Here is a 13,455-nt window from a genome sequence, read left to right on the forward strand (position 1 = left end):
TTTTCCCAACCTTAATCTCAGTTATAAACTATATACTTCATCTTTGTGAATGGAACAAGGTATTCTGCTTGATTGCAGACTTGTAGTAAGAGTCTTATTAAAAAGCACTGAAAAATATGTTTCTACAGATTAGTTAGATGTCGTCTTTATTCTCTAACTGATAAAAGCAGTTAATATTCTCAACCAGCTTATTTAATTAATGCCAAGTCCTAATGGTGCATAGTTGCCATAGCAAATTATCACTGGTGAGTTTCCTCTACATAGAAACACTTTCTTAAATAGCCCCCAAAAAATTCTAAAACTCAAATTAAACCAATACAGATATCCACAATAAAGTTAAAGTTATAGCACCCTTCAATTACTTATCCCATCTTAAACCTCACAAAAAGAGCTGGAAAGTCACCAACGTAGGCCAAATGTCAGTAAACCTCGTCCTTACTATCCTTTTCTAATTTTCTATTTCCGTCTAATAAATATATTATACCTTGACTGGAACGGTTACCTGACATTTTCTGTGGATACTGAATAATCATACTTTCGATTCATGACCCCCATAAGAAATAGCTTTTAAAAAACATTTTGGGGGAATGAAGCAAAAACTAAAAAGCAACGCTATGTTACCCACTAGATCAGAAAAAGCATATACAAAAGAGGGCTACCCATACACAGGATTCAAGGATTTTAGGTTTAACGTAAAGTTTAGTTAAAAAATATCCATGTATCAGTTTTGCAATCCTCACAGCAAAAGGCAAGCATTCATTCAGTGGGAGTCTAATGAAGATTAAGTAGTCAAGAGAATTACTTGCTGCGTGAAGGCAGACTTATGTTATTTATATTTGATGTTCAGAATCAAATGGCATTGCCAGGAAGCTAGAAGGCGTTTCAAGAGTGTCTCCAATACCTTGAAATAACCAGTAATAAATTAGTTGACTATGTTTTTTTCACAGAAAATATTTGTTTTGGTTCTGTATAAAACGGGGCTTGCTCACCACCGTAAATCAGCAATAAGACTAACCTGGACAAATTGAAATTATAAAAGCGTTTGTTATCAACTGGTATTTTTCATCTTCAGGCAATTCAGTATGTGAAATATGGCTATTTGAGCACAAACATGATTAGGCTGATGCATTTGATGTTGGTTTGTTAATACGAAAATGGGAGCTTTTCTTCCCACGTAATTTTGAAAAGTTGTCAAATATTTTCATGTCCTATGCAAAGTTCACATTTACACCTCTTACCGCACCCTAGAAATGAGGCCTTACGTAAACATTTTTTAATATGGCACAATTCAGGCTACATGCCCTAGAATAAGCCATACTTTTTTTGTTCATATAAGAACTGGGTAATCGGTTAAGGCGTGTGGTTTTATGCAATACCGTAAGAAGCATCTAAACGCTGAAAGGGTATTGAGTGTGCTTGAGATGGGCCGAGACTGCTCTTAAAACAATGAATTCACCACGTTTTGGTACGTTAGTCATCTCAAAATAAACTTCCATAATGAAATCTGGCCTCAAGACTTCCAGGGAATACCAATTCACTTAATGTTTCTGTATGAAACCAGTCTAAATGAACTGTTCGCTCACCAGTCTATGCATCGTATGGAAATATAAAAAGCTGGAGCGGAGGCAGAGATTCCCGGTACAGTTTAAAATCAAGTACATTTCTTTTATTTATTTTTTAAACCTTGCTTTCAGTTTCCAACCTAGTTTAACTGCCATGGAATCTCAACTTCCTCAACTTTTTAGTTTTGCATTACCTGAAAAGGTAGAAGTGAGTGAGTCACAAAAATGTTCTGACGTACAAACAAAATCAAGTAGGATTAGTTAAAGACTACAAGCTGAAAGGTTAAGGCACATCCTTGTTCAAAACCATGATTGTAATTAAATAGCTATTATCTGAAACACCCAATCAGTGGTTTAAACAATCCATGAAACTGACCTTGTTTATAAAATTTGCATCAGGATAAATGGTGGTTTGATCTGAAAGGTTGTTTTATTTCATCTGAAGTGAGCAAAGTACATCTTCCACAATAACACTGAAAGCAGTGCAAAGACCGACAGCGACCTTTGACTAAAAGGTAGTTTTGTAAAAAGAAAAATACCCAAAAGGAAATTGTTATCTGGCATTTTGACTGTTGTAAAATTTTCTTTTTACATAAAAGTTGGTCCAAACTTACAAAAAAGCACAAGTGTGCATAATTCTTTAACAGGTCTGCAAATATCCATAAAAAGCTGAAACCCCTAAAGTTATTTTTCACTTAGATTAGGCAAAATACAAAAAGAAACACGACTAGAGTTTGTGAAGATGTACAATCAATTGATTTACTTTTGAAAACTGCATACTTTTGCTCTTGCTTTCTTGCAAGACCCTTTCTGGCATAAAAATAAAGCTGTTGAATTATTATTCAAGTCTTTTGAACTGCTGCTTTTAATTGCAGCTGTGGTGTTATGGGTTGGAAAAATAAGTCTTTCCTAATATAGACTATGTGCCTGAAAAATCTCAGTATGGCAGTCCTCTGCCACGCCCCCGTACTGTTGCTGGATTAATGTGTCCTCTAAATCCTTGGGAATATCCCTGCACGTGAGCAGGTGAAGACCACGTATGTCCTTGAATGTGGCCAGGGCCATGAGGCATGTCCTGTAAATTAGTGCTATAATTATAGTTCTGCATCTTTGTTGATAAACCATGTGCAACGTCTGCACCTATCGAGGGGTCACCACTGTTTCCTAGCACTAAGATAGGTCCATGCATATATTCAAACCTATGGTCCTTATCGCCACTAAACATCATGGAACCAGTGTTGAGGTAACTGTCTCCGTAACCAGCCACTGAGCTCGGAAATGGCTCTGTAAAGGCAGGTGGTGGCTGAGGTGCACCACTAGAATGAGATGAAGCAGTACTGTAGTTATCCGGAGGCTGACTGTCAGCGTTTCCAACAAAATGTCTTCCTTCTAATGCACCAGTAGATCCAGGTCCTCCTCCATCAGTGCCATAAGGGGTGGAAGAGTAAGTACATTTGAAATTATCAGTGTAATCTTGAGCCACTGTCAATGGACCCCCCGAAGGATAATCGATAATGCTTTTATCTTCCTCTTGAGCCTGATGTTGAGCAAGCAGCTGAAGTAGAGCCTCTTTCACAGCTGCATGCGGGTCAGTGGCGTTAGTGCTAACGCTAGGAGTGTGCTGTTTTTCTGTCCGATAATCTAGATCTTCTTCAGAGAATGGAGGAGGTTCGGGAGGCTCTGGAGGGCGTTGATCTGGAGGCAATATGATAGGCTGTTCCCGTTCAGGTGACAAGTCCAGGACAGGTGTATCAGATTGTTCACTGAGATTGTTCTCATCTGAAAAAAGGACATTCCAAATTTAGTGTCTTAGCATAGAATGAACAAAAGTATCACTTAATTGTAGAACTAAACTTTTCATATTGAATGAACTTGTGACAATTTATATCAATTACGAGTCTAGCTTGCACTAACCTAAAACAAATCAAAAAGTGTGAATTGGAGTAAGTCATCATTGGCTATTGCTTACTGCAAAGGTCTGACGTTGGCACTAAATATCAAACATTCTCATTTTTGCAGAGTTCTTATATTTGATTGTGTCCAAGAACCCATGATTAATTATTTTCAACAGTTGGCCCAATCACTTTAAGGAGAAATTGTATTGTATTTGCATTTATATAGCGATTTCTACCCTTGACGAGACGAGTAGCACGCTAATCCGTAACCCAAGAAGGATTAGTGTTGAATTAGTATAGTGAAATATGAAAGTAATTTGAGTGGTGGATAGGTTAGTCATTTGGATTCAGAAGGATAGTGATGGGATAGAAGAGGGAAAAAGGTTTATTTATATAGCGCTTGTCACCCATGATGTGGTGTTGAAGCATTTTTTTTGTTTTTTTTTACGAGTAGCACGCTACTCCGGAACCCATAAAGGATTCGTTGTGAATTAGTATAGTGAAATATTAAAGTAATTTGAGTGGTGGATATTAGTCAGTTATTTGGATTGAGAAGGATAGTGGAGTGATCGAAGAGGGAAAAAAGGTTTGCATTTATATGGCGCTTGTTACCCCTAATGGGGTGTTGAAGCACTTTCTTGATGAGTAGCAAGCTGCTCCGGAACCCATAAGGATTGGGACTCGTTTCTTCATGCCATAACCAAATATAGATGGTCACCCTTTGTTTTAGGAACCTCTCAACTTAATTTTGCCCTAAAAGGGGGAATACAGGCATTCTTTTGCATAGATACAAGTGGTTGACTACATTGATGTGTCTATAAAGAAAAACACATTGAGAAACAGCATTACAGACAGTGGAGAATTTGCACTAAACTGTTAGGCTTTATCTCAGTATTTGGGTGTCCATAAACATTCTATCATTTTAAATCTTCCCACGAACACATAAGAGCTCGGTTTTGTTTAAACCTACTGCCTGTATGTGGATCATGTTCTGCTCGTATCCTTCTAGATGATCCCAGTATCCTTTAAAGAAAGAACCATCAATATGTATTCAAGGTTTGATATATTGGTTTTCTACTTACAGAAAAGTCAATGTTGCAGTTTATTATTTATTACAATCTACACAAATGTGGCTGTGGGCAAAAGTATAAAAGTGGAACCAAGTAGTTTTAAACCATTAAAGCACATTAATGTAATGTTCCTCATGATACAGTGCCTTGCAACCTTCGCATTCAGTGATTCTATTTGCCTCTGCAAACAGCTCCTACCTACTTTACCTTTAGAATTTTGCTTTTTAGCGGTAGGATCCTTAATAAAACGGCAGCACTATTTATGTCCACATTCTTCCAAGCTCATTTTTGAAGACACCTTATTTTTACATTCCTGCCTTAGTAAAGTGATAAATTAATCCTATCCTTGATGGTCATGGTATAAATATACCAAGGACTAGCATGAACGAAAAAAACAGCTATTTTCTTGTAACTGTATTCCTCGATTACTGAAGAGCGTAAATCACAAGAAACTTTTTCATCTACTAGCAGAACTGTTTTCATTTAGAAATGTCAAAATAATGAAGTGATACTTTTCCAAAATGTGCTGCATAATTTGCCTTTGCTTGCCACAATTTATCCAACCCTGCTGCATAATTTGGGCCTCCCCTGCTGCAAATTCCAGTGGCCCTGACTAAGGCCACTGAAAATAGCTGCCTTACGGCCTGCATAAACAAATTACCCCAAAAGGGGGCCATATAACAATAGTGTCCTCAAAAGCCCTTGTTAGGGAAAAATGAGCACTCAAACGGGAAAATGTAATTTTGCGTAGGGCTCCGCAGATCTGTGCAGCGAGGCCGTTTATGCTGCTCTCGGTAAGGCAGCATTTATAGTCTGTATAAGTCATAAATACGAGGCCTGCTGCCTAAAATTTGAGGCAGATTAAGGGACCATGCGCTACTGCTCCAACACTGAATCAGTGAACACTTTTTTACAAAACAAGCAAACCTTCAAAATACTGATTTGTAAACACCTGCAATACCAGTGAGCGACCCACAGAGCACGGGCACAGATAAACATCGTATGCACACTGTAAACTTAGGTCTCTCCGAGCTGCCTACACATTTACAACCTCCTGCATATTAAAAACCAAAGCCCAGGTGACAAACCACAAAACTGCACTGCTGATGGTGCTAATGGGACGTCTGAAACCACTTGGGCACAGCGTGTCCTGCTGGCAACCTGCCGGGGAGGGAAGCAGAGGTTCAAATATCCAAATCACTATTCTCCACTGCACCAACCAAGATTTAATTTATTGGCTTTCTAGTTACATACAGACCGTTTAAGGTGGATTAACTACTAGAGGTTTAATAATGTACTATATTGCATTGCCCACTGAGTAGCACTTTATTTTTTATTTAAGCTGACCCTTAATTTATATGTAGCTACCTGATGATGAAGGACCTGAAAAACGTACAGAATATTTTTTATTTAGCCAAACCTTTGACACATCTAAGTGCTCACACTCTCACGGCCCTCCAGCCGCCCCCCAAACATGACTGAAATCAACAGCAGCAGCAAACTAATATAACCAGGAGTCATTTTTTGCTAAAATAGAAGTGTTTGTTTTCATAATGTTGAGAATAAAACCTATTTAGAAAAACAGTGTGAAAGAAGCTTAAGGGACCAATTCCTCTTCCTGGAATTAAAGAACGCATCTTACTTGGACCTCACAGTTCATCATTAATGACTGTAAATGGTATGTTTCAATGATGATGAATGATGTTCAGCAACCTCCAGTTCCATGCAGCTGTAAAAGCCAAGCCATCAGCATCCCATGAAATATAGTATGGTCTCCTCGGATGCCTTGCACTAAAGTTGCAGCCCATGCATTACAGGTGGCGCAGGGTACGCCTGAAATCTTCTGAGTTCGCCTTCCAAGTTACAGAGACACGGAACACTCTGTTAGCATAGGAACTTCAATTTATTTAGCTGCAGCTAGGTACAGTTGTCCCAGAAGTACATCGTAAGTAGGTTCTTAGGAGACTGCCACTTCAATCTGTGGCTCACAATCTTTTGTAGCGCTGGCATCCCCTAAAGCAACAACCCCCCCTGCATGTGCAATAAAAATACAAATCATCCACAAGAACACATTCTTCGTACAAGATGCCGGATAATGGGCAATACACATTCTTTCCCTAAGGTCGTGTTCTCCAGCCAACCCGACAGGTCAGGTGGCTTAGCCATTCCTTAGTTAAATTACTTTACGACAGGGCGTGTGTGCATGCTGGAGATGATGGTTTGTAAAACAGCTGTAGGGGCCGGAGAACAGTCACCAAGGGTCAATAGATGCTTATCTCGAGAATTGGTTGTTTCGAACAGAGGTTCACGAGGTTCAGGATGGGTTCAGCTCAAGAGAAGAGGAGAGGTCGTGTAATATGTACAACAGCATAACATACGAAAGAAACGCTATAGAGGTTTAAGGTGCCTGAGTGAGGGCAACAGCGCAACGATGTTACCAAAACGGGATGGGGTCGAATTTGAATTTCCTCACCAGGGGCACTGGAATTATGCGATTGTGCAACCGCAGCGATTTTCACATAATTATAGATTTGCCACAGTCAATTATCTGCCAAACAAGCTGCTGATTTTAACAAAAAAAATGTGTATATAGCTCAACCGGTTCACTAGTTACTAAAAATCAGCGACACGTGTTGCTGCGCACTAAGGGCCCTTGGCAAAGCGGGACTGGTCACCGTTTTGTTGCGTATTGCTATATTTGGGTGTTAAACATATATTTATAAAGGTGCAATCATAGATTGACCGTCTCTATCGAGAAAAACAAACACTCGTCACTTTAGTTCAGAAAGGTGTTATCATCCAAATAAGTTTTGCAAAAATATGTTTTATTTGTGAAAAAGTACCATTGTGAATTTTTGGGTAATTCTTTTTGAACTGTGTAATAAGCCTCTGATACCAATCCACAGTCATCCACACACGTTTCGTTTGCTAAACACTGTTTAATATTATTTCCCCACCATAAAAATGATTTGCTGTGGGAATCGGGGACGTTTATGGTTGTCGAGGATGAGGAGTACCAGGTTACAGAAATATTTGTCAGGAGGGGGTCCTCACGCCTGCAAAATTGACAGGGAGGTCTCGGCATCAACAAGTTTTAAGACCTCTGCCTTAAGGTAACGGAAGGGCAGATTATGGTGCAGATTCGTCATATACGTTGGGTTAAACTGCATCTGCAGCTTCACAGCCATGGTTGATCTTTCATTTTGTCAGTGATACTGGGTTGGACTAAAAGGACTCCTTGGCAACTGACTCCATCAAGACGTCCACCATGCAGAATGTCTGTGAGCTTCTGGGATTCTTACACCCAGTCACAGCACTGCTCTACTCCTCTGGTTAACTCCAAGTTCTGTCCGGTCATAGTAAAAATGCTTGCTTCAGAGTCCAGGGATGTCCCCAGCACATAAGCCATTCATCTGACATGGTTCTGTCCATGACATATGTTCGCTCTCAACAGAGATAAACAGTAAGAAACGAAGCTTGAGTTGCTGGCTAATAGGAGGCTTTGGAAGGATTCCACTACCAACAAATGTCTTACTAAATGCTTCACAATCTTTCCAGATTGAGGAAAAAGCACATTCATGTTCCTTTTTCAAATTTTGGTAGGCTATTGAAAGCAGGGAATGTGGCACAAGCAGTTAAGGGTCTTTGTGGATTGGCATAAGCTCGTCAAGCCACTGCAATCTGTTTGGAAATCGGGAAGACTGATATTTGTACAGGGGAGGAGATGGGTCCCCGAACCACCCCAAGACTACACCAGATTCATAATCGGCCCTGACCAAAGAACAAGCAGGTCACATCTGCCATCCATAGACAAGATTAGCCTGCAACAGAACAAACAACTTGTATTGAGTTCTAAATTGGCACAGGGTATGAAAATTTGATGTAATACACAACATAAAAAAAAAAAAAAAAAAAAAAAAGAAAAAACAGGGACCAATTATGGGGGGTAAATTCTAAGTCCTTTACAGGGAAATGTTGGACAGCCTTCAAGCAAGGGATGCAGTCGCCACCGTGTATGCTAAGATACCTCATTACGGGGGGCGCGTAGCTTGGTGAGCCAAGATGGCTGTCGCGCTCTAAGAGTGCTCTGGCCCCTCTAGTTTCCGCCCGTCATCCTACCTTTCCTCCAGAGCAATTTCTCCAGCTTGGGCACCCCAAGCCGTGGGGTGCCCACGCCTGCAGCAGTCCTGCCCCAAAAACCGGCACTGACCGAGACTGAGGCGGCAGCCCGCAATACTGCCCTGTCGTGGAATAATGGCAGCGAGGGGACCAGTGCCGGTGGGGCTGGCTGTAAGGGTGCCATGGAACGTGTCACACCAGACCTCCCACGGCGCAGCCCACTCCGAAGCCCGAGCGTCTGGCCCGCTAGCACCGCTGCTGCGGAATGCGGCTTTGAAGAACTGCCAAGGCGGTGACGTCTGTGAGAGGGGACTGGGAGCATAACCGAGATGACCTGCTGCGGCACTTGAAGGTAGGAGGGAGCACGTCCGGGTCTCAGCGGGGCTGCCACATTACCATTGCAGATGGAGGTGGCCCCCCCAGTGCCAGAGTGTAGCAAACCGTGAACTGATCTAGAGGCACCCGGCCTGCGGTCAGCAGGATGCCTCGACTCGTGTGAGCTGTTGGCAGGTGTGGGACATGGGGCATGGTTGGGAGTGACACCCGGAGTGAGCTCCCAAGTGCCGGATCCTGCCTTTCCCAGCCCTGAGGGCCGAGCGCTCACCTACCAGATCCTGCAAGCTACGAGGCTTGAGGGCCTCCCACCCCGATCCAGCAAGCGGATGGACTGATCTGACCCTCCGGGTTGTCGGCGCACCACTGGGATCCTCAGAGCTGTGAAAGTGCCCGGGGCAGATGCCTCCGTGGGCCTGTGGTGGGCCCTCTGCTTGCGGGCCTTGCCTCCTTGGGTCCCTGATGTGAGGAGTGGGGGACAACCGGCCCGCAATTAGCGGGAAGGCACATCTGCCTATGGGAGAGGCCCACCACGCAAGCCTTGAAAGTGCAGGGGGGCCTATAGGGTCTCCTCTGTAGCTCGGCGGCGAGTACCTCTGGGCTGCTGGCATAGGATGCTTAAGAGAGACATGACCTACATCGTCCTGCAGCCGGCTGGACCCCCCCCCCCCAACCTGAGGTGCCCAACAGACCCAGTTGTAACCTGGGAGAGGGGACCTAGATGGGGACCCCCTCGATCCTTAATCTGTGCACCAGGGTCCACACACTCCTCTCACCCCCGGGGTTGGGCTCTCACTCGGCCCCCCACACCCTCCAAGCCTCCACTCGCCTATATTGGGATCTCCCACTTCCTGCGCATTAGACCACCTTCACGCAATACAGGGAGCCTGTGCAGGAGATCACAACGGCCTACACCTGGCTTTGGAGCTTACCTGGGAACCCCGAGATATTCCCCCACAGCTGCGCCAGCCAACGTCCCAGGAACTTGACCGGAGACGCACACATTGGGTCCAATCCGCCCCCTCAGGGAGACCGGACAGCCATAGGGAAAGATGGAGGGCCAAAACACCCGTCGACCAAGAGCAGTATGGGGTCAGTGGTTCCGGTCATGGTTGGCCCGCGCCCCTCGCAACCGGTCCCCCCCGGGGGTGACCTGGCTACCATCCTGCAGGCCATCTAGGCTTGTCAAGATTCCATGGAGTCCAAGATCGGGGAGGTGCAGGATGACATGGCCCTCATCTGCCAGGACCTCTGCAACACAACCGCTCGCATTACGGAGACGGTATCCTGCCTTTCGGAGGTTGAAGATGATGATGTTTCAACTCTAAAGATGCAGGTCAAACTGCTGCTATCCCATACAACGGATTTCCATAGACGGGCTAAAGATGCAGAAAACGATTGCGTCAGAACAATCTCCGCCTTGTGGACCTTCCTGAGGGGACAGAACCCTTGCAAATGAACACCTTCATCGATGACTGGATCAAGTCATGGATGCCCCCCAAATGTCCTGTCCTCATGGTTTGTGGTGGAGTGGGCACCTAGACCGCCGCCGGGAGCCCCACATGGCCAATCAGCTTGAGGATCCTAAACTTTAGAGATCATGATGCCATCCTGCAAGAAGCCCATTCCGACCTGAGCTGTTCCACAAAGACGTCAAAATTATGATCTTCCCCGATTACACCAAGGAAGTGCAGGCCCAAAGGAGATCATACCTCCATGTAAAGCAAAAACTGCAGAACCTCGACCTGCCCTATAGACTCCTCTTTCCAGACCAGCTCAAGGTGATGTTCCAAAATAAGTCATACTTCTTGGATACGCCGGAGGTGGCATGGACCTGGGCGACTGGGGAATGCCCAATCCGCCCAGGGAAGGGTGCCCTCCCCAACCCATCCTGAGATGGGGGCACGGGTTGGCAGACATGTGGGCTCCCGTGGGCAACACACAGTCTCCGAGAAGGAGCAACACTAGTGGAAGGCGTCTGCCTTGCCTGCTGGTTCCCCCCGTGGGAAGAACAGGTTGGTGCCACCCCAAGAGCCTTCCAGAGTCCCTGAAAATTCTGGCAGATTGGACCAGTCACCCGCAGAGGGCCTTATTGACTCTCCAAAACCAACATCTGATGACACTGACCTCTCACACAGCCCCTGAATCTGATTCCAAGCACAACCACTTATATTGACTTGAACTGGAGGAACGCCAATCCTTAAATGTAGAGGGGCCAACACGTTGCCCTTACACCACGCCTTAATAGTTAGTCTTCTCAAAGTCTTAACAGATGCTTCAATTGGGGAAGTATGGGATGGGGGGTTGGTTGGGACTTTCGGCAGGAACTGTTTTCCTGCTTTTGTTTGCAATATCCTGGTTCACTGCAGCACGGTGTACAAAATCCATGAAGCGCCCCCGGGCGGCCCTCGTAGTGAGCGTGAACGCACCACATTGCTCCCAAGGCCTAACCAACCGAGCAACTAGGCTTCCCAGACCTTTGGCCCGTATGTCGCCACATCACGGTAATGCCACAACCAGGTAGTGGGGGTGTACCCCTTGGAGTCCTTTCATGGAATGTTAATGCATTCCTAGATAAAATTAAACAAACAGCGATTTTAAAACATGCACGAAGGGTAAATCCAGATGTCTTGTTACTGCAAGAGACACCTGATGGGTAACTGATGTACCTTCTTAGTACTCCAGGTCGACAGAGTTTGGCACTCGAGGAACAGCGATCATTTTGCGACGCTCCCTCCCCTTCAAGCCGGTCCACACAACTAGCGACCCTCTGGGCTGATTCATCACCCTCACAGGTACCCTTGCAGACACCACTATCAACCTGATGTCGTATGTCCCCCGGCGAACTTGGAGTCCCCTCTCTGGGACGCAGTGGCAATAATATCCTCTCTCCCCCCAGGGTACGACGGTGATAAGAGAGAAATTTTAATGCTGTCCCAGAACCCACCAAGGATGTCACAGGTACACCATCCTCCCACAGAATGCTAGGTGCCAGGCGCCACCAAGAATAGGCTTCCAAATTGTGCCTCTGCGACGTCTGGAGAACCTGGCACCCTAGTACATTACGATATACCCACACAACTGCAGCACACCACACCCACTCCTTATCTTCATGCCTGCCCCAGACTGTAGGACAGTCACTGAGATCCAAATCCTGGCGCAAGGGGTTTCTGACCTCTCCCCACTTTTCCTGCAAGTTGGGTGCTCCATGGGAGCTCTATGGCTCATATGAAGACTAAATGCCTGGTTCCTTAAAGACCAAGAATATAAACAGGGGGTTGAGGCAGAGCTGAAAAACGACTTCCATACCAGAGGGCATAGTGCAACTTCACAGTACATTGTGGGAGGCGGGCAAAGCCACGATCCGTGGGTATGCCAAGGGGTTCTCAAACACACGGGCTCTCCGTCTCCAAATGACTGTGGCCATGACGGATGGGGAGGTGGCACGCCGGCAGCTCCACTTAGTACGTGAAGAGATCAAAACCACTTCTCTCGAATCTTCTAAATTGATTTGGAGGTCCACGGTAGCCCGAGTTTATGGATGGGGAGACAAGAATGGCAAATTTCTTAATTGGCTTGCCACCCATCCCCATGCCAACCGAATCATCCCTGAAATTTGCGTCACACAGAGGCAAATCTTGCGTGCCCCTGCGGACATCGCACGCATGTTTGCGAAATACTACGCAACGCTCTATTACACAGATCACTCACATCTGCTGGCTGCCAGCTCCCTCTTCCTCCAGGGTGTTCCTCTTCCGCAGCTCCCAGAGAATGCAGTTACAGCCATGGATGAGCCCATCACGATCGAGGAGATCGGTGAAGCAATCTCGTCACTCGCTTACTCGTAAGACTTCCGGTCCGGGTGGTTTCCCTGCGGAATAATATGCAGCATTTCTGGAAATCCTGATCCCACAACTCCTTGCCCTGTTTGAGGAGGTTCTTGAAAAAGGCAACTCCCCCTCCCCCTCCCCCCCCCCCCCCCCCCTCCTCAACACTGACACAGTCCCCCCTCCGGCGCGCCTATGTCAGTTTTCTGCGGAGAACTTTTCCGCGCCACAACGCGGAGTCAGCAGACAAAACTGTGAGAGTACAGGAACAGTGTGCGAAAGAGCAGCAAAAGGGAATGGTGAGGAACACCACCATGAAGAGCAGCATTGCAGTACCCGAAGGCAGGGAAAGAATAAAGAACAGGGCAGCAACCCTGCCAGTACAGAGACAGCCCCCCCGAGACAAGGGACATATGTAAAAATGTCACGATAACAGGCAACAGGACTACAACCCCAACCAAAGACAAGGAAGGGGAACCAGTCGGGGATACACAGTGAACAACAAAACTCCAAAAGACATCCCCATCACAGAGTGTGACGACCCCCATCAGGAACAAGGGCAGAGGCGCAACCAAAAGAACCCAACCTCAAGGAGCGCAAAGAGCCAGAAGTACCAACAAACCTATCCTCCCATGTGACAATGGGGAGG

At 45.5% G+C, this 13,455-nt stretch overlaps 1 protein-coding gene across 3 annotated transcripts in view; it reads right to left on the reverse strand.

The window, feature by feature from the left end:
• Positions 1-1,644: 1,644 nt before the first annotated feature.
• The window catches only part of CDK13 (cyclin dependent kinase 13), an 807,643-nt gene continuing 795,832 nt past the window's right edge, over positions 1,645-13,455 (reverse strand). For all 3 annotated transcript variants that reach the window (XM_085607435.1, XM_085607434.1, XM_085607433.1), the window contains exon 16: positions 1,645-3,341. In XM_085607435.1, coding sequence (XP_085463561.1) covers positions 2,500-3,341 — 842 coding nt within the window. In that variant the 3' untranslated portion in view covers positions 1,645-2,499. The remainder of the gene's footprint in view (positions 3,342-13,455) is intronic.

Source organism: Triturus cristatus, chromosome 5_2, assembly GCF_964204655.1.
Source record: "Triturus cristatus chromosome 5_2, aTriCri1.1, whole genome shotgun sequence".
NCBI classification, from domain to species: domain Eukaryota; kingdom Metazoa; phylum Chordata; class Amphibia; order Caudata; family Salamandridae; genus Triturus; species Triturus cristatus.